The 24,220-nt window shown below is 41.6% G+C and overlaps 1 protein-coding gene across 1 annotated transcript; it reads left to right on the top strand.

Moving 5' to 3' along the window:
• Positions 1 to 1,915: 1,915 nt before the first annotated feature.
• Positions 1,916 to 24,014, top strand: LOC147175127 (potassium/sodium hyperpolarization-activated cyclic nucleotide-gated channel 3-like). The gene is made up of 8 exons (XM_086073001.1): positions 1,916 to 2,825; positions 10,785 to 11,208; positions 12,208 to 12,369; positions 12,505 to 12,723; positions 14,478 to 14,624; positions 16,448 to 16,688; positions 17,911 to 18,075; positions 19,396 to 24,014. Exons 1-8 carry the CDS (start codon positions 2,203 to 2,205, stop codon positions 20,898 to 20,900), a joined length of 3,486 nt encoding a protein of 1,161 aa, XP_085929127.1. The 5' UTR covers positions 1,916 to 2,202; the 3' UTR covers positions 20,901 to 24,014.
• The last annotated feature ends 206 nt before the right edge of the window (positions 24,015 to 24,220 follow it).

The following is a 24,220-nucleotide window of genomic DNA, read 5'->3' as shown; positions in this document are numbered from 1 at the left end:
GCTATCCATTAAGTGGCACATGCCTAATGCTGCACTACGGCCAAATTAATCTTGCCCGATACAGTATTTTGAAATCCCAAATCAAGGAGAGAAATAACCCTCTAATTCGCCAAATCTAACTGCACACAAACTTTGAGAACTGAGTTACTTTTTTCCGCATTTATGAATAATGCAGGTTTTGTACTGCATTCAATTTGTGCAACTAAATTATATTATTACTTATTACTTCATTAAAGGGGAGGAGCAAGCTTATATCTGATTTTTTTGTGATACAGTGGAACCTCTAAAGACCATTGCAATCCATCACGTGATCCTGGTTCACCTATGATTGTTTTTTATTTTTAAAAATGTTTTACCATGTCAATCAAGTCAAACTGTGCAAACGGTTTTAAAGTGACAGTTTAAAAATCCACTTTTTGTGCTAAAAAAAATCTTAGCAAAACTGATTTGAGTGTAATTTTTGTCACAAACGCACAAAGCAACTGTTTGCATTTACAATTATGAATTTACAGTACAGTATAATACTGTATGTCTGCATATGATCTTTCCTCATGTTTGCTTGGTTGCTCCAGTGTCTCTTGACCGTCCATTAATCTCGTGATTCCCAACCATGGTGTCGTGAGAGATTAGTTATCCAATTTTACTTTAATTTGTCAAACAATTTTAATTAAATTAATTAATAATAATAAATAAATAAATTTAATTGAAATGAATTAAACTACAACTACTCAACAATTAAGCAATATCACATGAGAGAGATTGATGTACTCACCATTTTTTTTTTAATTGATCCAGTTGCTGGTTCTGTTATTGATTTCCAAAGTAAAAGCAAATGTTTTGCAAATGTCTACTTACTTGTCTCTTAAACACAAAAACAATAAGGAAGGACTAGAATACGTCTGAGAACATTTAAATCGGAGGATTTCAAATAAAATTAAAATGTATTTATATAGCAATTTATATACATAAAAGCACAATTCTAAGTGTTGTGTAATTAAAACATTCATAGTACAAAATATAAAAAGACCCCCTCCCCAGACACAGGCGCCACCTCAGAACTATGTAAAAAGACATGGTGGGGCACAGAGGAACCATGTGAGGAAAAGCACCCAAGGGGAGCTCATCCATACTGAGAGGGATGACAGCCCACTGCCATAAGGACCCATTTCCAGAGACCCCTGGCCCAGAATGACCGTGGTAGGACCTACACACGGTGTAGAGCCTAAGGAACCTTCAGGACAACCCCCCTGCCCAAATGAAAAGGCGATCCACCCCTCCCAGTGCGGTTGCCCCACCATGAGGAGACACTGGAGCTAAAAAGCTAAAAGACAGCAAAATACAATGCTAAAAGACAATATGATGAAATGAGCTAAAAGCTAAAATACAGTGAGATTAATAAATTAAAAGTGTAAAAGTAAAAAGCTGTGTCTTGAGCCAACTTTTAAAAATATAGATTTGGACAGTTTTCACATGATTACATGATTATTATAATAAATTTTAGATTAATTTGATGATCGATTGTTTAAAAAAATATATATAATTTTTGACAACCTTTCGTCTCAATTCGACGCTGTTTGGTATAAGTAAATTTGTGAGTTAATAAATACAGCATCGTAGTTATTTCAGTATACTTTTATATACTTTTTTTATATACTTTTTTGGTGCTATGCAAGGCGTAAACAAAATGTGCCTTTGGCCAGTAAAGGTTGAGAAACCGTGCACTGTGCAAGTGTACCTGGTGTTGGATGGATCGGGGGCGTCAGGAAGCAGGTGGCATGCGCCATGTGCGTGCATGCGTGTCACCACCTTGTGCTGTCACCGCGCATTTATCCTGTAGGGAGGTGCAGAGAGACCATGCTTTGTCATAGAGGAGCTGAGCAGCAGCAGCAGCAGCAGCAGCAGTCACATTCTTTCACTCCTCCTGCACGTCCGACGCTCAGCACGCTTGCATCCTGATGCCGTCTCGTCTACAAACTGTGGATCTACACGCGTTTACGAACAGCCTCCTCCACACGCGGCGGACTTTGATTGTTGACGCATCTCCAATGTTTGGACCCGGGCTGGCGTGGCAAAGCGAGGCACGTCCCAAGTGTCAAATCCGACCCGTCCTGCCGATGCGCCTCCTCGGTGTTTTGCCTTCGCTGGCACTACAAATGATTCACCCCCCTGCTCCTTCCCACTGTGCTCCCCTCCCGTAAACAAATGGAAAGGTTCCAGTCTTCCATGCGCAAGCGGCTCTACAGCTTGCCGCAAAACATTGGGCAAAGACCTTTTACGGTGGACGATGGAGACGGCGGTGACAAGGACACAAAGAGGAAAAGTATTCTGCTGAGACATTTGTCCTCTCTGTCTCCCGCAAGCAGTTGCAGGAGCATCGAAGAGGGCAGCAGGGACGCTGCCGGGAAGACCAACTTGAACGGGGACTGTCGCCGTTTCAGGGGCTCTTCCATCAGCGGGCGGCATCCTCCCGGCTCAGATGCGGCGGAGCAGCGCCGCCTCATCCCGGAGGCGGACGCAGGCGTGGAAGACGGTTCCCCCGTAGAGCGCGGCCCGTCGGCAGAGGGTCTGAGGGGTGCGGCGGCCGGCCAATCGGCGCTGTTCGACCAGACGAGTTTCATCAAGTTGGAAGGTACCGAGCAAATCATCCCCGAGGATGAGCGGCTCTACCAAGCCGGATTCATGCACCGGCAGTTCGGGGCGATGCTCCAACCGGGCGTCAACAAGTTCTCTCTGCGGATGTTGGGGAGTGAGAGGGCCGTGGAGCACGAGAGGGAACGTGTCAAATCTGCCGGATTCTGGATTATACACCCATACAGTGATTTTAGGTAATTCACGTGCAGTCAATTTGAAAGCTTTACACATCTTTTGGAATTACAAATTGCACATATCATTTAATTTCATCAAGTGCAAAAAGTGTATTCAAATGCATTCATTGCTACAAAACTAGTGCTTTGCATTGATTGAAATAATAAAGGTAATACTTCATGATTGTGGTCCAGCACAGCAAAGTTCTGCATGAGTAAAAAACCACAATAGCAGCATACGGAAATTAGTACAACACAACTCTGGCACACTACTTCCATCATTATTTTTTTTTTACAGCAGAATTCTAATAAGATTGATCCTATCTAGCAAAATACGACAATCAGCTGGGCGTGCTAATACAGAGCATATACTGATCGTGCCACAATCGCTAGATAAATTGCTTAATTTCTGAAAAGGACCCTCGACTCAAGACCTAATCACACATACACTAAAGGCCACTCTCACTGAGAATCATTTCATGCCTGCTAAATGTGCTGATTAGCATTCAAAACACCTGACAATCACATTAGCTCCTTCCTGGCTATGCGGGAATGTTTTTCATGGCCGATCCAACCTACCACTTTTCCAAACAAACGCATCAAACCAATCTAAATTGCAATCCGGCGTTTTTGAGGCAGTTTTACACACTTGATAGCATTCTGCCTACCATCCCCATTTCTTGGTATCTAACCTGCATACTCAGCCACCAAATGTGTGTCACCGCGAGTTTTCTTTTCCCACTCATCTGAATTACACTTTTTTTTTTTGTATCATTTAGTGAGGCCCAGTGGATTAGATTAGAGAGAATCCAGCAGGGGCTTGGAAATGGGGTAATCAAAATAAGGTAACATGACCATTCAAGATATTAGAAGCACACATCAGGCGGGATTATTACAGGACAATTAGTTTAATGGAGCGGAGATGTTGTGGTTGGGGCGGGTGCCACCCCGCGACACGCTGACATAGACGGACGGAAAGAGAGATTGGAATGGAATCAAGACACCCAGCTGTTTGCTCTCTGCTGTGGACGAGGTGTCATGGCATCACGCTTAGACTTTTGAACATATCGCCTATCCTACTCAACCCACCATTCTTTAAAGTGCACACTTTGCATGTTATATCATGGCTATTGTGATTGCTGCTTTACCGTTGTTTCCATCAAATGGGACTCACAATAGGTGCTTGCTTATAACCGGTAATGCATAAATTATGTATAAACGGTAATGTCTCACCGTACTTGTAACTTTTTACTTATAACCAGTAATGTGTAAGTCCACTGCCAGCCATTTTACAGCATTTCACTTTTTTCAAGATGCACAGGATGTATATACCAAATAAAAGTATTTTCCGTAATTTTATAATCATCAGTAGAACGAAGGTCGGTTTGAAAAAAATGTTTCTCCCAGTGGACTAACAAACTGGGCTGATCTTGTATCTAAAATGGTGCCTCCTTGCCATCTTGTTTCCAAGTTTGAAATTTACAGTAGAGCAGCATCAGACTCTCCCCCATTCATCCCCGTTGAAAAATGGAATTGTCAAGTTTACTCATCAATGGCAATGTTAAAGAACTAGATAGCCTTACTGGATTTAAATGTGAACATATCACATAATGTGTAACGCCAAAATAACGAACCACTGCACGCAATGCATTAGAGGTGCAACGATGAATCGCCAAATAGTTGATTATCAATTTAATCTAATTATTTTTTAATAATCCCTGGATTGTTTTAGATTTAAAATTGTCCAAATACTCGGCATTTCATCTCTTCAACAGTAAACATCCCCCCTTTTCCGTAGTCTTCCATGATTATCTTTTTTCGAACCAAAATAAAACAATTGCTTTTACTTTGGAAAACAATAATCAACATTTTTACGGATTTTCCTCACATTAGACCTATCCAGTATCTGAATTAAAATTAATTTATGTTTGTGTGCGGTCAATTTGAATTAATGTTCTGTTTTCGACAAATGCCACGGAGATGTTTGTTTTGATCTGATTCCTCAATTAATCGAGAAAATAATCAACAGATTCATCAGTAACTGAAATAGCTGTTAGTTGCAGACGCAACCCCTACAATGCATGCTGATGGCTGTTCTATTACTATCTCAAAATCATGAATCCTTTTAAGGTCAGCCCCTTAAAACCAACTGATTTTTTCGGAGCCAAATTTCCAATCGGACAAGTTTTCTTTCGCACTATAGAAACATGAAAAACATTCCAAAAAAATATTTTTTTGTTAGCAGACATTTATTTATTGTGTTTTCTCTATTGCTTGTCCTCATTTGGGCCATGGCCATGCTGGAGCCGATCCCAGCTATATTTGGGCGAGAAGTGGGCAACGCCCTGAACTGATGGCCAGTTAGTCGCAGGGAACATAAAGACCAACAACCATTCACACTCTATGGAAACTTTAGAGTCTTCAATTAACGCTACATGCATATTTTTGGAATGTGCGAAGAGGGAGAACATGCAAACGCTGCACAGGAAGGTCGGAGCCGGCATTCGAACTTGAACCTGAACTGTGAGGAGGCAGACGTGAACCACCTAACAACTCTCCAGCTCCATTTTGCTGTTAAGATGGAAAACAAAGAACCTATAAATAAACCAAATGCTTTTTTCTCTGTGCAAGAAAATAATAATGTATTATGGGTGTGTTAATTTGACCCAAAGTCACTGTAATTTCTGATATAACTTCTCGGCCGTGCGTATTTTCAACCACTGTGTAATGAATGGCTGCTGTTTTTTTAATTTTTTTATTATGGCTGCAGTGGATACAGCGGCAAGCGTTCTGGACTCACTTGCATGTTAATATGAAGGCGGGCCTGAGCCTCAGTCAGTACAGGTGTGTGTTAAGCCACTGAGCTGATGCAGGCTGTTGTGCTTCAGCTGCAGTCTGGCAACAAGAGATAAGTATCTCCAGTACAAATGTGATCCCCTTTTTCAGCTGTCCTGCTTGATCTAAGCTCCTTTCGCAATTTTAAGCCTTTTTGTGTTCACTTCGCTTATAACTCCTCTCTCTTTGTGCTCTCGTGCTTTTTAACTCTGACCCAAATCGTGCAAGATTCCTCTCCGGAGAGGTGCGCAGTCCCCACAACTGCGAGCTTTATTTTGACGAAAGTGGCAGATTGCACCAGCGAAGTTGCCTGATCTTTGTGGGTCGAACGCTGCGTGCACAGTCAGCTGGTGAGCTAACAGGAGGGTCTGCGGAAGGGGCCGGAAATGCACTGTCCCCGTCGCACTTTTTTTGCGGTCCAGCTGTTCCGATGTTCCACAGCGCGGTGACGTGTGCACAGCCGTAATGCTAACTACTCAACATCTGGCTGGTTGGGAGCTGACTTCTGGAGTTGACATGGATTCCCAGGAGATAACGGAGGATTTAGCCAGGGAAGGGATGAGCAATTAGGACCATTGTGTCACCGCAGCGACAACAGGCAGATGAAGAGAGCAATGCGAATACTTGGTTTGACAGAAAAACAAGATGTACGGAAAGAGGACCAATCGGTTTCGTCAACGCAAGGCTCGAAATAAACGGTTTCGCTTTGCAGTTGCGTGGCAAAATTAAAATCTTGCGCATCGTTAAAAGTGGAAGTCAACCTTAAACATTTCTTGACAATATGTTATATGTGACCTCACTAGTCTAAACATGACACCCTGATTAATATTACATTTGCGGAATATGAGTTATGAAGCAAAACCCAGTCGTTTTTAATCCATCTAAGGGGGCAGCCATTTTTGCCACTTGATGTCAACTGAAGATGACATCACAGTAGCTCAGGACTCAGGCAACGACTAATCACAGCTCACCTATTTTCTGATTGGTGATTGGTTGTTACCTGAGACCTGAGTAACATTGATGTCATCTTCAGTCGACAGTAAGTGGCAAAATGGCCGCCCCCTGAGATGGATAAAAATGGCTGGATTTTGCTTCATAACTCATATTCCACTAACACAATATTAACCAGAATACCATATTTAGACGAGTGGGGCGGCATAGAACATATTATTGTAAAAAAAAAAAAAAAAAAGTAGGGTTGACCCATTTAAAACCCATTGAATAGCAAAACTGTGAATCAACCACCGAGACTGCGTCACTTACATCGCCCACCACTTGTAGTACAACTCGATGCTATTTACGCCGAACCTTCTAGCTAGCAGTGACCTTTGGCTGGCTACTGCTGCGACTAATCACGTTGCAGAGTTGCTCCCAAGTCAGTGATCATCGCCTCCGTGGCAGCAAGTAAGCTACATTTTTATAAGTATCGTTCTGGCGAAGGGAGAAGCCATGCTAATTGCTACGCTAACCCAAGATTGACGCGGCTGCCACAGATAACACCCGAATGAAGTGCTTAGATGATTGACATCTGACAGAAACCACGTTAAAGCAGAGCCTGTTCAACTTTGAACAGCAAAATAGCAGGCAAATTAATGACTCTGGAGAGAAAATCTACTCGCTAACAGAACCGGAAATGAATTGGGGTATGCTATGTTCTACGTCAGCCAGGAGGAGTGGCCTCTAAGTTTATAAGTAGCCTTCTGTATATTATAAAAATATTTACAATCTCAATAATGCTATTGGTTTTCACAATAGAATCTTGAGTTTTTATTTTGACGTCTTCTAAGACAACTGAGTAAATGCTCTAAGAACGATTTAATTGACTATGTATTATTAATTTACACCACCGACGAAGTGACTAAAACCAACGATTTTCAATGAAGTATTGTTTTAGTACACATTCATGTCTACAGTTGTACGTAGTTGACGGGTATATAAGCGTATGAGCACAACTGTAAATGGACAAAAGCTAAACACTACTTCAAGACACAAAAATACAATCGTCACCAAAATTCACAGGTACATCTCTACTCATGTCCACTGCAACCTCTGAAAATATCAAAACAATTGCCACAGTATTTTGGATTTTATGAACATTAAGCTTTTTTTCTCACCAATGTGCTCACAAGTTTACATACCGTTTAGGATATGTCACTACTGTCTTTAATTTGAAATCTTCCCTCAACAACAAGAGGCACAATCACTCAAACAATCACATTTTTATAAACAACCTCAAACATGACTCCTTTTATTTGATTTTTTTCATTTTCACATTAGTGGATGCTTACGTGACAGTTGTGTTAAGTTGGTGTATCTTGCCTTTTAAGTGATCCGAGCCTAAGCAATGAACCGGTGCTTTGGCCTACACCAGTAGTTCCTAATCTGGGTTCAATCGAACCCCAGGGGTTCGGTGAGTCAGTCTCAGGGGTTCGGCGGAGGTCAAGACACACGCCCGACTCGAATAATTTCTCATGATACGCCTTGCTTGGCCGTCATTGGCTGCAGGTGATCACGCTACATTGAAACACAGTGTTCTTATTATTATACCATTATCATCATTATGGATCGATTTGCTGCCATCGTATGAATTCTTATCCTCATCACAAGCTGCCTGGCGTCTATTCAGGAATAGATTACATTGGCACTTGTTGACAGGAAGGTGAGAGCCTCATTTAATCAGCTCTGAAAGTGAATCCTTTGCTGATCAACATTCATCCCTCGGGAAACAAGTTGGTTTTTGAGGATGCGGTGTGTTGATGCGCTCTCATGTCACGAGTACCTTCAGGGGTCCTTCTTTGGAGGCTGTTGATTTGTGTTCTCTGGTACCGGTGCGCAGGTGTGTCAGGCTGCTAGTTGATCGATTGGAGGTTAATTAGTTCTCTGAGATGGATTGTGCGTGCGATCTCACACACGGCTTGGCTGAGAAGCAATGGGCTGATTATTGCTGTGCCTTAGTATCGTATTGAGATTGGAATCACTCTGTGGTCGACTTTTATAAAAGGTCCTTCATACATCAGCTACTTCAAGGAGAAATCTAATGCAGCATGCAAAAACAAAGGCGATGTAGATATGATGGCTAAAATCAATTGGTCACGCAGCTCGAGACGGAGCAGAGCTTCACCAGTGCTGATTCCTGAGCACTGAGTCAGGTGTGAAAATCAATATTTTCTCATGAGAAAATCAGATGGACTTTTAGTCTCCCCATCCTTGTGCCCTGAAGCACAATGTTGGACAAAAATAGAGGCATCGTGTTCTCAGAGATATTCAGCAGAAAATCATGCAAAAGTTCTGCAAAGTTTGACATTTAAGATGAAGCTACTTTTTTAGCAACATGTGCATCACTTCACCAGTGATTCTTAACACAATTCATAATCATGATGGATTTTGGTAGGTTCCAGTTAGGTCATGTTGATTTTGGAACATCATTTAAAAAAATAATAATAATCATTTACTAAAATCAGGCACAGGCTTGTGGCAAACCTATGTATTAACTCCTTGACTTTCTTAATTTGTGTTTTCTTAAGCCTAACTTATTAGTAAACAGTGATTCCCAAACGGCTGTGTCTTGAAACATTAGTGTGTCGTGAGAGATCAGTTGCGCCACAGGAGATGATCCAATTGAATTGAATTGGTCCGAAGAACATTTATAACAATATTTACAACAAATAACTTCTTATTTGGTCTATGCTGGCCAACAATTAAATGCTCTTCACCTAAATGCAAACCTTTATTTCCACCTGTTTCCATTTGTACAATAGATTTAGTTGTTGATTGATTGATTTGAATTCAATTGATTTATTAATTTTGAGCAGATCAAACAATGACATGTTCCAAAAAAGCCAAACATAGCAATACATTATAACGAACAATCAAACAAGAAAAAAAAAACCATCATCATGTATACCTGTAGCAATAAAGAAAGCTAAACATCTGCTACTCAGAAAAAGGAGCGGTAAGAAGATAACTTATTAAATCTTCCATCAATATACACAGTATTCATTAAACTTCCGCTTCCCTAATATTTAAATTACATCCATACAAGTCCTACTAATTAATAGCATGTTTAGAAAACTGGAACATTATATACAGATACAGTACTTTTTAAATAATAATTTATACAATTTTGGAATGAGATATGTTGCAGCAATAATTAAATACCAACAGAGGTAATACAAATATTATATGCCAACATGGTAAAGTATCATCAGTACCCACAAAGTAATGGAATGGAACATACCAGCATGATAAAAAAAAAATAAAAAAAATACAACTTTCGGTAAGAAAAGCCAGTGCGGGGGCAATTAAAGCTAAGCCCATTTGATTAGAATTTTTATTTCAAACATGCACAAAAATAACAATTCAAAATAACGAAAATAAACATTGTGAAGCCAAAACTTGTAAACAGCAAAAATGATTTGAAGTGAAAAAAGCAAATAAGAAACAAAACTTAACATCATATTAAGAAACAAGAGATATAAAGTAAGACAGCCATCAACCCAGTCTGTTGGTAGTACTAGTAAGTTCGAAAAGGAGTAGGAAGAAGTATAAACTTCCTGTGAGTATGGAATGTGTGAGAAAAACATTTTAGTGCTGTCATGCAATTACATTTTTAAAAACGAAATAATCACACACTTTTCCATAATTAATCACGATTAATCCAAAACAATTTTTGTGCTTCTGATTCTACTATTTTCTACACAGCTTGTTACATATATTAAACTTTTCTGACACATTGTATATCAACTTTTGTTTTCAACTAAATAGATTTCACACTAAAAATTTGTGAGTAAATAAAGTGAGACATGATCTTCATTATTTCAGTATAAGTACTTTATGTGAGATTTTTGCTAGTTTTCCTGTGACATTTTCTTTTGTAAAATAATCTGATTTTGTACTTTGTATTACTGCAGTAATATGTCATTTGCAGATAAAATGTATACACGCTTTTGGAGACTGGTTGATGCTTAATGGCATTCAAGTTTTTCAAAATACATATGTAGTCACCCCCCCCCCCCCCCCCCCAAAATAATATTTTTTCTTCCATCTGACCTGCAACAGCTTGACTCATCGTTTTCCCCACTGCAACTAATTCATTGTACCCAAATGGTTTTCGACTTGGGCTGTGGGTGTTTCTGTATGTTGTAGGTTCTACTGGGATCTGACCATGCTTCTTCTGATGGTGGGAAACCTCATCATCATCCCCGTGGGCATCACCTTCTTCAAGGATGAGCACACGCCGCCCTGGATCGTCTTCAACGTGGTCTCGGACACCTTCTTCCTCATGGACCTGGTCCTCAACTTTCGCACGGGTATCGTCAAAGAGGACAACACTGAGATCATTCTGGACCCGCAAAAGATCAAGATCAAGTACCTGAAGAGCTGGTTTGTGGTGGATTTCATCTCATCTATACCCGTGGACTACATCTTTCTCATCGTAGAGACTCGCATTGACTCCGATTTTTACAAGACTGCGCGAGCCCTGAGGATCGTGCGCTTCACCAAAATCCTCAGTCTGCTGCGCCTGCTCCGCCTCTCCAGACTCATCCGCTACATCCACCAGTGGGAAGAGGTACATTTGACACAAATTGAGAAACTGTATTTACCCACACTTACTAATGAGTTAGTTACACCCATCGCCGTGTTTTCAGGTCCCCTAACCCCAAAAAGACATTTCTGTTAAAAATGCTCACTTTTGACTTTTGAGGCTATCAAAACTTGTGATTTTAACCGTATGTTGATAATATCACTATGAGGTTCCTTTTGGTGTCATCATCAGAATCACTCAGTCAAAAATGTAGCAGAATGATGAAAATCTATTGTCGTATTGTAAGTGGCCAAACATTTGCACACGTACGCGGTACGATAAATTGGCTTAACATACTGCAGATCTGATCGGCTCATATTTTGCAGTTTGTGGAAAATTCGGTCGTAATGTCATAAAATGCAGATCGATCAATGATATCATTGATCGGATCCGCAAAATAAGACCATTGCAGCAATTACAATCTCGTTCACTCGCTTGGGGGGTTCTCCCCCCTTACCCCCATTGGGGGTCCCCATTTTCCCCTGTTTTCCGTGTATCGAATATATCATATCTACAGAAGAGGATTAGGGCCAGTTTGGCAGGATTCTCACTTTATTCTCAGAATTCTTACTTTGAAGTTAGAATTCTGACTTTAATCTCAAAATTCTGTAGTATTTTTTAAACATTGATCAATATTGTATCAAACTAACACACTTATTTAAGTGTGATCTTTCCCAACACTATTACATTTAGTTAATATCCTATAATGTCAGGTGACATACATTCCCCATAGGCCAGTAATAATGTTGGCAGGTTATTACGCAATGTTGGAATAGCCTTTTGTTCTCTATGGAGGATTAAGAGCACTATAGTCTGCTATGGCCCAACTGTAGCCATCAGCATACAGAGAACAGAACAGACTCCATTTTGCAAATCCTCTGATTGCATGAGTGAGAATTCAAATTTCATAGATGTATTTACTAAGAGCGATTCGTCACATTGTTTCATGTCCATTAATGGTGATAATCTGTGTGTGTGTTTTAGGTTTTCCATATGACCTATGACCTGGCCAGTGCCATGGTGCGTATCATGAACCTGATTGGTATGATGCTGCTGCTGTGTCACTGGGACGGCTGTCTGCAGTTTCTGGTTCCCATGCTGCAGGACTTCCCTCCCGATTGTTGGGTCACTCGAAATAAGATGGTGGTATGTTTTCATTCGTAATCGTCTCGGATAAACCACATCGACAGAAAAAAAAAGATTCTGATGTATACCTGCAACTAGTAGTGACGGCCCGTCATTTGGTACCTGATGCAGCTATTGTTCATTTTGCTCCTTCAGAATGACACGTGGGGTCAGCAATATTCTTACGCCCTCTTCAAAGCCATGAGCCACATGCTATGCATCGGTTACGGGCTGTACCCGCCAATAGGAATGGCCGACGTGTGGCTCACCATCCTCAGTATGATTGTCGGCGCAACCTGTTTTGCCATGTTTGTGGGGCACGCCACTGCCCTCATTCAGTCGCTGGACTCCTCCAGGAGGCAGTACCAAGAAAAGGTAGGACGACATGATTCGTCAATGCACTGCGATGACTTTTCAGGTCGAAGAGATGAAATTGTGAGGATGGGACAGGGCTGGGTTTAAATCAATCGAATAATCAATATCACACATTTTCCTTTTTGAGCCTGATATTGATTCATAAAACTGCGTATCGATTATTTTAACTCATTTGCTCCCCAAAAACGTATAGATACGTTCCATTTTAAATGTTTTAAGTGTCCCAAAGACGTATTGATACGTTTTTTATGTTTTTTTTATGAGGCTTTGATGCAGTCTCTCAACTGCAAAGAACGGTTGAAGAAATGGTAGTTGTTACACAAACGGCCAGCAGGTGGGAGCAGAGCAAAAGGGATAAACCAGGTCCATGTTGAAGGAAAGCTCATTTACTCACATTTTGAAATCAATTTGTGAAAAATTATGAAACTTAGCTATATTATGATGCTATGTTGCAAAACGGAAACAGATAGAAATATACGTTTTTCCTGATGAAAGAAGAGACTTTCATCTTTTTTTTTGGTAGGTTCCATGTTTTTATAGCAATAGAACACAATATTCTGTTAATTAACTAAATTATTTAACCAGTTACTGCCTCTGCAAAATTTAATTTGGAATTTAATGTTTGTGGGATCTTTATCATGTCCTTGATATTTCAGTCAACACCCCCCAAAAATTCTTGACAATAATATGTTATATGTGACCGCACTAGTCTAATCATGACATTGTGGTTAATATTACATTTGTGGAATATAAGTTAGGAAGCAAAATCTAGCCGTTTTTATCCATCTCAGGGGGCGGCCATTTTGCCACTTGCTGTTGACTGAAGATGACATCAATGTTGCTCAGGGCTCAAGTAACAACCAATCACCGCTCAGCTTCAGAAAACAGATGAACTGTGATTGGTCGTTGCCTGAGCCCTGAGCAACTGTGATGTCATCTTCAGTCGACAGCAAGTGGCAAAATGGCCGCCCTCTGAGATGTATAAAAACGGCTGAATTTTCCTGCATAACTCATATTCCACAAATGTAATATTAATCAGAATGTCATGTTTAAACTAGTGAGGTCACATATAACCTATAATTGTCAAAAAATGTTTAACGTTGACTTCCACTTTAAGAAGAATTGATGTTCCATAATGAATCGGTCTCGGGTTGAATTGAAGGGAATCGAATTGAAGACCTTATGAATCGAAATCGAATCGATTGAGGAAATTAGAACCGATACCCAGCCCTAGGATAGATAATACAAATTAAATTAATATTTCTCCTATGTCACTCACAACCAAGCATTTTCCTCATTACGATAACCATTCTGTAAGGAAAATCACACACTCTTAAGATATTATACATTATAAAAACTTCATAATCACAAACAGCCGAGTGTTAGCATATAGTGAAAGGGAGGCAAAAACAAACTCCACTGTCCATTAGGGGTGTTTTTCCAGCGAGAGTACATGGCTGAAGGACACAGTAGTTAATAACATTAGCCGCAGCCTCCAGAGCACAACTGTATTTGTCAGATGGGACCGAGGCCCAAACCTCCGCTGTGGACAGGTTTCACAGATGGCCTGACAGTTGAGTGTTAACATAATGAGGCACGTTATAGTCAGCCCCCTGAGCCAACGCATCAAACCGATTAATTCACATATGACATTTGCCGTGACTTTGCGTTTTGCCTTCATTATCAAATACATTATTTATTGCTGCTTTTTTTTTCTGTAGAAATGGCTCACTTTTTTTTGTGTCCCGTTGCAGTACAAACAGGTGGAGCAGTACATGTCCTTCCACAAGCTCCCCGCCGACATGCGTCAGAGGATCCACGAGTACTACGAGCACCGCTACCAGGGCAAGATGTTTGACGAGGAGAGCATTTTGGAGGAGCTGAATGAACCGCTGCGAGAGGTCAGAAGTAATCTGCTTTGGGGATTTTTACCTCCTGTACAACTGCCGCCGGGTTATATATATGTTGATTGCATTAGAAATGTAATCAAATCAAATGTAAAGCCCCGGCTTTACATTTGACATTCACTTTAACCACCACTGTCGCTACGTGGATTTGGCTGTCTCGATATCTTGAATGTCATTTATATTTTGTGGGAAATTTGCAAAAACACATTTATGATTAAATTATTTTTTACTTAGAGTGTGAATGAATAATAAAAAAATAAAAAAAGATTATAATAGATCTAAATGGCCTATGCATAATCTACCGGTAGCTCTATCTTTCCACCATTATGTTTATCGTCATGTAATCTGATTAGTAAATGCTGGAGAGTGAATGAGGGCCTCATTAATCGAGCGCTGCTAAACATGCTACTTTCATAATGATTGCAAATGTATCAAATGTCTCACAGATGTTCTGATTGCCCCCATTCGGCAGATCACAAGTAACAAAAGGTCCTCTGTACTTTGTAGATTAAAAAAAGGACAATTTTGCTGTCAATTGTATGCAACGCTTGTGTTTTGGTAGCTTGACTTTTCTTTTTTAATAACTTAATACCCGTACTGAGAAGTAGTAGCATTTACACTGCATCATTTGAGTGAGTTGATTTTGGGGGGGGGGTTCTTGCACTTACTGTTGTTTTTTTGTTCAGCAGTTTTGTGTCATCCTTGAATAGTAATTTCTATGCAAGAGGGCACTTTGCACTGGAAAAAGGATATTTAGTTGTTTGCTTCAAACTTTTAGTTGTTGGGGCAAGATAGTGGATATTTTATACATGTATTGGAAAATGTATTATCAAAAATGAAATATATTAACAGCAAATATTTTGCATGTATTTTGTCCACATATAAAATGGCACTTTTTTTTCACATATCTGGTTAGGACAGGGCTCAGCAACCTTTACAGTCAAAAGAGCCATTTTAGGGCAAATAGATAACAAGCTTCCTTTTTTGGATTTTTTTGTTGTTGTAATATTTCATACTTAGTTTTTCATATATTTATAGACTTTTCTGTCAAATTTCTGACATTTTTGGCAATTTGGTGGACATTTGCCTATAAGCGTTGTCTTAAGTCAATTTTAGACTTTTGGGGGGGTTGAGTTGGTCAATTTTATGGTAATTTCGTCTTTTGTTTTTGGACATTTTATAGTTGCTTTTTAAACTTTTTTTCTGCTTTAAAAAAAGACTCGGACTTCGGAATTTCTTCTTTTGTTATTTGACATTGTATAGCTACTTTATAGCACATTTTCATTTTCTGCAATTTTTGGCAATTTCATGGACATTTTATGGTAATTTTCTGCTTTTCCTCTTTCTTTATGGACATTTTATGGTCACTTTTTGGATGTTTTTAGGTATAAAAAAAAACCCAAAACATTTTCACTACTTTCGTCTCTTTTTCTGACAACTCAAAAAATTGGACTCTGACCATTTTTTTATATTTAATTATTAATTTTTTATGTAAATCATTATTCCATTTAAATAATACTTTATCTAAAAAATTAAAATAAATATGTACAAAATAAATATATATTCATTTCTACTCATTTTTTTTAGAGATACACAGGGAGCCACAGGACAGGAACTAAAGAGCCACATGTGGCTCCAAAGCCCGCAGGTTGCAGTCCCCTGGATTAGGAAATGTGGTCCTATGTGGCCATCCAGTAGTACTGATAAAAAAAAAAACTTGTGGCCCCCTCCAGCATTTAAGTTGTTTAAAGTTCCAAATAACTGCAAAATGGCCTTCAGTAGAGTAACAAAGCATTTACTTCCCACCACTACTGCAGGAGATCATCAACTTCAACTGCCGTAAACTGGTGGCTTCCATGCCTCTGTTTGCCAACGCCGATCCCAACTTCGTCACCTCCATGCTAACCAAACTGCGCTTCGAGGTCTTCCAGCCAGGCGACTACATCATCAGAGAGGGAACCATCGGCAAGAAAATGTACTTCATCCAGCACGGTGTCGTCAGCGTCGTAACCAAAAACAGCCAAGATACCAAGCTGTCAGATGGCTCTTATTTCGGAGGTAATGCCCCCCCCCCCCCCCACACACACACAAAACAGGCTGTTTAATGCATACTAATATAGCCCGTGGCTGGCAGCAGTTCACTGATGTGAAGAAGTGGTAATAGTCTGCCTTGTTTTGATTTATTTTGCTCAGGCACTCAGCAGATTAACTTCCCGCACTATTGCGGCTGGGGAAAAAATGTCCACATCATCTCCTTAAAAGGGGCTCGGGACTAAGAGCAGCAGTAGAGATTGTTTGATTTTTGCTTTCATCTGTGGGGTTTCCCCCATTTTAACACAATATTTATAGCTGTAGCTGAATTGTATTTTTTATTTTTTTTGCTGTAATGGAACATATCAATGACAGTTTTCACAATTTTACCAATCAGGGAGAAATTGTCCAGAAGCCTATTCCTATAAATCCGAGTTAATCTTTTTAGGGTGAGTAGATGTCGCCAGTGGTCAAATTGCAAGTGAAGGGAAAACGTGTTGGGGCAAACACATAGATGATAAATTTGTCAGCAGTTCCGTGTGCTCATGTGACTAAAATAGATTAAATCAATAAACAGGACAGCGAAGTGAGAGCGTGAGAGACCCCGTGTGTTTGTGTCTATATCCTCAATATGTCTGCCCTCAAAAATATGTCTATTTTTTTTTTTTTTTTTTTAATGGCGCTTTATTTAATTTTTCTGATCTGGCACGACAGATTAGGTCAGGACAAACTGTAAGCTGCAGAAGTTGCATTAAGTGCTCCATCTGTGGAGTTCAGAGGCAGCGCTCTTCATGTTTCATCAGCTACCACTTACTAAAACCATTTTGACCGTTTTATTTCATTTCAAGAATGAGCACCAAAAAAAAGTTTGATATTTGTTTTTGTTATTTGTATTTTTATCCTTTAGAAAGAATCATCCCCAAAATTGTATTTACATTTTAAAAAATCTTCCTACACACACTCAAAGTGGTGTTAGGGCGTGTGAATTTCCGAACGCTTTTGTTGGCGGCATCGCACCAGTTCCGGTTGGACAAAACTATAGAAGTTTTTCCAAAAGAAAGTCAATATGATTAGGGAACAGGGATTTGGGTTTTGGATTTTAATATATTCAAGTCATTTGCAGTTGCACCAGAGTACAACCAGCCAAACTTTTGAAAAAAGTGTGACTTATATTTACATTTTGACCTCCTTTAAACTGTTCACATGCATTCAATTGGGTAAATAATCATTCTTCCCGCCCTCCTTGCAGAGATCTGCCTCTTGACCCGAGGCAGAAGGACCGCTAGTGTGCGAGCAGAGAATTACTGCCGCCTCTACTCTCTGTCGGTGGACAACTTTAACGAGGTACTGGAGGAGTATCCCATGATGAGGAGAGCCTTCGAGACGGTGGCCCTCGACCGGCTAGACCGCATCGGTGAGACCTTTGGGGATACAAATTCCATTTCATTTATGGCTTATCACTCTTATGCTAATTTGGAGGCTACCATACAGTCCTGATATTGTTTTGTGATTATGAGTGGTACCTTGACTTATGATTATCCCATCTTTATGTATTTTTTTCTGCCATCATTTTTTTTGGGCTTTGTGTTGCAAGCCAAAAAATGTGAGGTATGAGCAAGCTTCAAATATGCCGCCACTGTAGAGGAGTGTGGGAAAAAGTTACTGTAATACCCTCACCACAGTGTATTTAATAAATACAAATTCACATTGTATTGTAAAATGTAAATGATAATAAACCATAAATAGATGTGTATATAAAGAGGTCAACTATTTTTGTAAAGCGGAGGAATTAGGTCAAAATTCACAAACACACAGACAAGAGGTGTCAAGTAACAAAGTTCTTTGGACATTTAGGTTTAGTTCAGCGTTAGCATCTCCTCCAAGCTTTTTGCAGGTGTTTTTTTTTTTTCCATGTCACTCAAGTGGCGGCGTATCTTGTAAGCTGTAGCACTCTTAAGTCAAGGTACCAGTTTTCAGATGTTTACTTGAAATCTGAGCCTATTTAGTTGAAGACAAGTACATTGTTTTGTTTAATGAATGACACAGGCTAATTGTACCTTTAGCCATGTATGGGGAGAGATTTGTCTCAAAATTATTCACACAAATATATTTGTGTATATTTCACGGGTGTTTTTGAGATCGACAAATGCAACGTTCTTTATCTGCTCGTACTTCTGGCTACTGCTGCGTAGAAAAAAGTAGCAGCAGCAGAAGAAGAATGTTGTCCAGTTCCAATGCAGAGTGAGCTCAAGGGAAACAAATTAAGGTTGTATTTTATTTCCCGACTAAAAAACACATAATAGAAGATCAGATAAGGCTTCGTTTTCTGTTTTTAAATTTCCAACGAGGGACGACTGTTCATTTTGAAATGTGACGTTTGTGGATTTGAGAAAACACGTGAAAATCGTGGATATGTTTGTAGATCTGAAAAATCTATGTGAAAATGAAGCATATATTTGTGGATCTGGAAAATATATAAATATCGCAAATTTGATGTGTTGATCTGATACTGTTTAACTGGCATAGATAGATGGGTTGATGAACAAAGCTACTTTTTTTGCAAATTAATTTTCAGACCAATTAAGTGAAATTGCCTAATTTCCTGCAGTTCGTTTGTGAGCCATATGAGATCAACAGTTGTCAATCACTCAATTAGAGACTGCCTGTTGTGAACATATTGCACATTGTCTCCAACAATGCATTCCTAGCTTCTCTTCCTCTTTTTTAACAACAGGGAAGAGGAACTCGGTTCTTCAGCATAAAGTCCAACATCACCAAAGCTCTGGCACCTTAAACCTCCAAGAGAACGAGATCATCCAAAGGATAGTGCAGCATGACCGCGACATGGCCCAGTGCACGCGACTGATCCAGACCAGCAACACGCAGATCTTGAACATCCCCCCTGCTCCCTCGTCACCCACCCCGGTCATCTGGGCCCCTCTTATTCAGGCTCCGCTCCAGGCCGCTGCCGCCACTACGCCGTTGGCACTGGCTTTGGCTCACCACTCCCAGCTACCCCCCATTCTCTTTCATCATCCTCTCATCCCTGGCCCCCTAAAAGACCCTATCAGCCAGCCAAAAATAACCCACCCTGGAGCGCTGCCATCTAGTGTCTGTGGGTCAGTGCCCGGTTCTCCTGTGGGTTTGACAAAAGTCCGCACAGAGGTTGAAACTTCCACTCTGACCTCAATCAGAGCGCCTCATCTCTCCACAGGGCCCTCACCCACTCTGACGTCCCAGCCCATCTTCACCAGCAGTCTGCAGCCCCTGACCCCTCTCGCTCAGCCGGCCTACCATCCTTCCCACTTGGCCTCGGTCTTCCCCGACTGCCAGGCCGCCGTCTCCTACACTTGCGCCGCTCAGCTCCACCCGCAGCCCTTCCACGGAGCCATGACCACCCCGCCCCACCCGTTTAGTTTGCTCCAGCTGGGGGAGGCGGCGAGACTCGCGGGGAGATTCCCGGCCCCCTCCTCTTGCGCTATAAGTCCTCTGATCTCCAGCTCTGTCAGCCCGATTCTAAGCCAGCTGCAACAGAGCTCTCACGCCATCACGCAGCAGATGGGGTCATGTCATGGAAGCGCCGGCAGGATCACCAGCAGTCTGAACTTGCCACATTTTCCCATCATCACCAGCACACAGTCCTGCGGTAGGACATGTGCGAGCGGAGGCGGGGCCGCAGCGTCTCTGGCGCAGCACAGCCTGGCGGGCCTCCGTTCGGTTTTCCTGCCGCAGGTTCTGCCCGAGCAGTCCGCCCTCGCTTCCCTGACACAGTACGGCTCGGCGGAAGCATCGCCTTGCTACACGCCTCCTCTCCACAGTCCTAGCTTACAGAGCCCTGTCAAGGGAAGGACAGTTTACCAAAGCGAGCTCCCCAGGCCTAAGGACTCTCACAGCCCCCTTACCGTTCAGACCTCGTGCCCGGCCAAGGTGGCGTGCATAATCAGGGAGATCAACGACTCACCAGCCAAGCTCTTGACACCAGAAATAAAGACCATCTCAGGCTCTTACAGTTCTTTACAGCACACACAAGACAGACTTCTGGCTATCACATCAGAGGGGGCAGCAAGCCCCTTCCCCTCCCCTATCGCCGCCAGTAAACCCCAAGTCACGATCCCGGGTCACGCCACCGCTGTCACCTGGACGTATGCAGGAATTGAACCCCAGAATCAGTTTCTAGCTGTAAATTCTAAAATGTTAGAGAGCCAAAACAACCAGTCGAAACTTCCCTCAAGTTTGTGAGACTCAGACACACCCTCCTGTCATGAATACAACCGAATCCTCGGGATCCCTTTTAACCCATACTTTGCTCCTTTAAACATAGGAGGGTGTGTGATTCTGATCTGATTGCAGATTTCCACAGAATGTATGGATTATCGCTAATAACTGATTATTTCGAGAGCATATTTCTCCTTTAAATACCTTTAAATACAATTGGTGGGTATATAGCACCTCCATAAAAATAGAAATTTATCATGTTATCTCTACTATTTACACAAAATGTGATTATTTCAACTGTTTAACCCTTGTTCCTCTCTACCTTTTGTCTTCACTTATTTACAGCTTTGTCAAGTTTGATGAAACCCCAAAAACATTGTCCTTTAAAAAAAAAAAAAAAAAAAACGTTCCCCTCTTCTCAGCTATGAATGCAAAGTTACACTAAAGAGAACTGGAGGGACTTTGGTGCACTCTGATTGTTTTCAGACATCGTGTGACGTTTGCATTGCCAGCGGTAAGTCAAACTTGTTCAAGGTGGATGTTGGGACTTTGCCAAGGATTCATCAAATACATTTATGAAATGTTTAGGCACATACAAGGGGTATAGTATAGAATTTGCCGGTTGGTGACCAGGTAATGTCATCTCTGACCATCAGGGTTTTCTGGGGAAATTAGCAACGAGGGTGAGAAAAAGCACCTCAAAATTGGAGGCCATGGTTCTCAGTCAGAAAAGACTCTTGGAGGAGGTCAAGGTCTTGTAATGAAAGAGAGCAAGATGAGTCCTGAGGTAGACAGACAAATTGAGGATGAAGTCTATGCACCGGTCTGTCATGGTGAAGAGAAAGTTGAGCCAACACGAAAAACTCTCAATTTGCCTGTCCATCTGCAGTTCCCATTTGGTTAGTGACGGAAAGGACAAAATCACAGGTATAAATGGCCGAAAGGGATTTCCTATGCATGGTGTCTGGGCAGATTCAGGAGGAGCGCTGTGGGTTTTGTCCTGGCTATGGAATAGTGGACAACTCTACACCCTCAGCAAAGAGTTCATCTATCAGTCTACTTGTGCTTTGCGGACTTCGAGAAGGTGCCGTTTGGGGAGTCCTGCAGAAGATCCTACAGGAGTTTACCCAAACCCCTAACATAGACTGTTTGGTCCCCGTATGACAGGCATCAAAGTTTGGTCCGCATTGCTGGTAGTTATCAGATTTGTTCCAGTGAGGGTTGGACTCCACCAACGCTGCCCTTTGCCACTGATTCTATTCATAAAATGTATGGACGGAATCTCTCAGGGTTCAGATTGATGACCTCGGTTATTGTATCTTTGCTTTTCGCAGATGATGTAGTTCTGTTGGCTCCATCTAGCAGCGGTCTTCATCTCTCACTGGAGCAGTTCGCAGCAGAGTGCGCCGCTGTTGGGATGAGAATCGGCACCTCCAAATCTGATGCCACGATCTTGATTTGGAAAAGGGTGGAGTCCTCTCTCTGGGTCGGGGGTGAGATCCTGTCCCAAGTACTGGAGTTTGGGGTTTTGTACATGAGGGAAGGATGGAGTGGGAGATCAACAGGCGGATGGATTGGTGCAATGTCTGCAGGGATCTATGTAAACGCTTCTGAGGTGATAAAGGGGCTGAACCAAATAGTGAAGCTCTCAATCTATGGATTGTGACTGAAAGAACGAGATCACGGATACAGGTGACCAAGTTTCACCGTGGGTATCTGAGCTCTCCCTTGGAGGTAGAGTGACAAGCTCAGTGATTCTGGAGGGGTTCAGAGAAGGAAAAAAAAGCTACTTCTCCACATCAAGAGTAACCAGAGGAGTTGACTTGGGCATCTGTGCTCCTGGACGCCTTCCTGGTTACACTTCACCGGTAGGTGGCCCCGGGTCTCTGGGCTTGTATGGTCACGTCTTTGGATTCCCCCAGAGAGGAGCTGGATGAAGTGGCTGGGGAGAGGAACTGCTTAGGTTTTTGCCGCCACAGCCCAACTTTGGATAAATGGAAGAAAATAGGTGGATGTTGTTTGGGCGCACTCTTATTGACAGGACTCATCAGGTTAACTGTGTCAATGATTTCTCAGATCCGTCCTTGAGGTTGTCCTGGTTGGGTGCGATGTCCAACCAGGAGGAGACCCGAGAGGAGACCTTGGATGCGCTGTGTCACAGCTACCCGGGAATGCCATCGGTCGAGCTAGGGCAAAAGTTTACCAGAAGAAACTGGATAAATGGATGTTCTCATTTGAAGTCTGTACGTCTTCCAAGTCGTCTCAGCAATATTGCACAGCCGAACGGGGCACACAAATCCGATCATGTTTATAAAACTAGTGAATGTAATATTTGTCTACCTGGGTGGACCATGTAGGTCATCAGGAAGATTATCCTGAGTGAAAGAGGCATGACTTTTGTCCTATTGCAACCTTTTTTTTCAGAGGACAGTTGGGACACCTAAGCCATGCTTTTTGAATATCCACTCTGTCTTTCATGGCCATGAGCGAGTACTGTGATTGTGTCAGTTGTTAAGAAGCAGCATAAGCAAAGAATCTACGGCACGTTTAACGAGCGACACGGCAAATGTGAATGTTTCTTGCACCAACCAAAGGGCTACCAAAGTAATTACTTGGGACACGTGATAAACAAGAAACCCCGACGGGCCACATTGCTGCACATTTACCTCTTTTCATTGTATCTCATTCGAATCACAACACTGACCCAATCCTCTGTTGTGTTAATAACTACATGTTGCTTAGTTCGCACCTTGCCGTTCAGGACTCACGGTCGGTCATGTCTCGGCATCCTCGGCATCGTTTAGACGCCCGGTTTGTGGATCTTGAGGATGAGTTCTGCTGCGACTGAGAGACGCTTTGGGTCACCAAGCAGCCTCGGCCGGTGGGCTCGATCAATCCCTCATTACTATTCTCCTCCAAGCCCACAAGACCAGAGGCACGAGTGCAGCTTGGCTAGAAGGTTACTGTGGGTGCAAGGTGTGCGTTTTCATACGAAGGACACTCATCAAGTTCTATATATTCTCTGTTCTTTTCTTATGCCTTTCAAATCTGCCGATTCCGTCTCCTATGTACAGTATGGTAGCTCTATTTTATTATTTTAGGTATGAAATTCAATGCAATAAATGATTATCTGCTCAATGATGCGTGTCCTTGCTGTCGTCTCATTTCCAGAAGAAGAATTGCAACGATAAGTATTTGCTGGACTTCATATTCCATATGACCGAGTCCATAACACTGGAAACTCTTAGTTAATCTTGGCTTTCAGTTGAAAAGTGGTGTCTAGTCATGGAGTGATAGAAATTAATTTCTCCGGGCACCGCCGTACGTCTGTTTGCATTGAACTG

Source organism: Leptonotus elevatus, chromosome 4, assembly GCF_054856555.1.
Source record: "Leptonotus elevatus isolate MCC_2025b chromosome 4, RoL_Lele_1.0, whole genome shotgun sequence".
In the NCBI taxonomy this organism is placed as follows: Eukaryota; Metazoa; Chordata; class Actinopteri; order Syngnathiformes; family Syngnathidae; genus Leptonotus; species Leptonotus elevatus.
The sequence above is the reverse complement of the archived record's forward strand: the minus strand, read 5'-3'. Positions and strand labels throughout refer to the sequence as shown.

What these genes read in the sequence shown, in the direction of transcription:
- LOC147175127 (XM_086073001.1), top strand. Translation starts at nt 2,203, where the DNA reads ATGGAAAGGTTCCAGTCTTCCATGCGCAAGCGGCTCTACAGCTTGCCG. An exon ending in CACCCATACAGTGATTTTAG is followed by an intron (nt 2,826 to 10,784) that starts GTAATTCACGTG and finishes TGTATGTTGTAG; the next exon opens with GTTCTACTGGGATCTGACCA. An exon ending in TCACTCGAAATAAGATGGTG is followed by an intron (nt 12,370 to 12,504) that starts GTATGTTTTCAT and finishes TTGCTCCTTCAG; the next exon opens with AATGACACGTGGGGTCAGCA.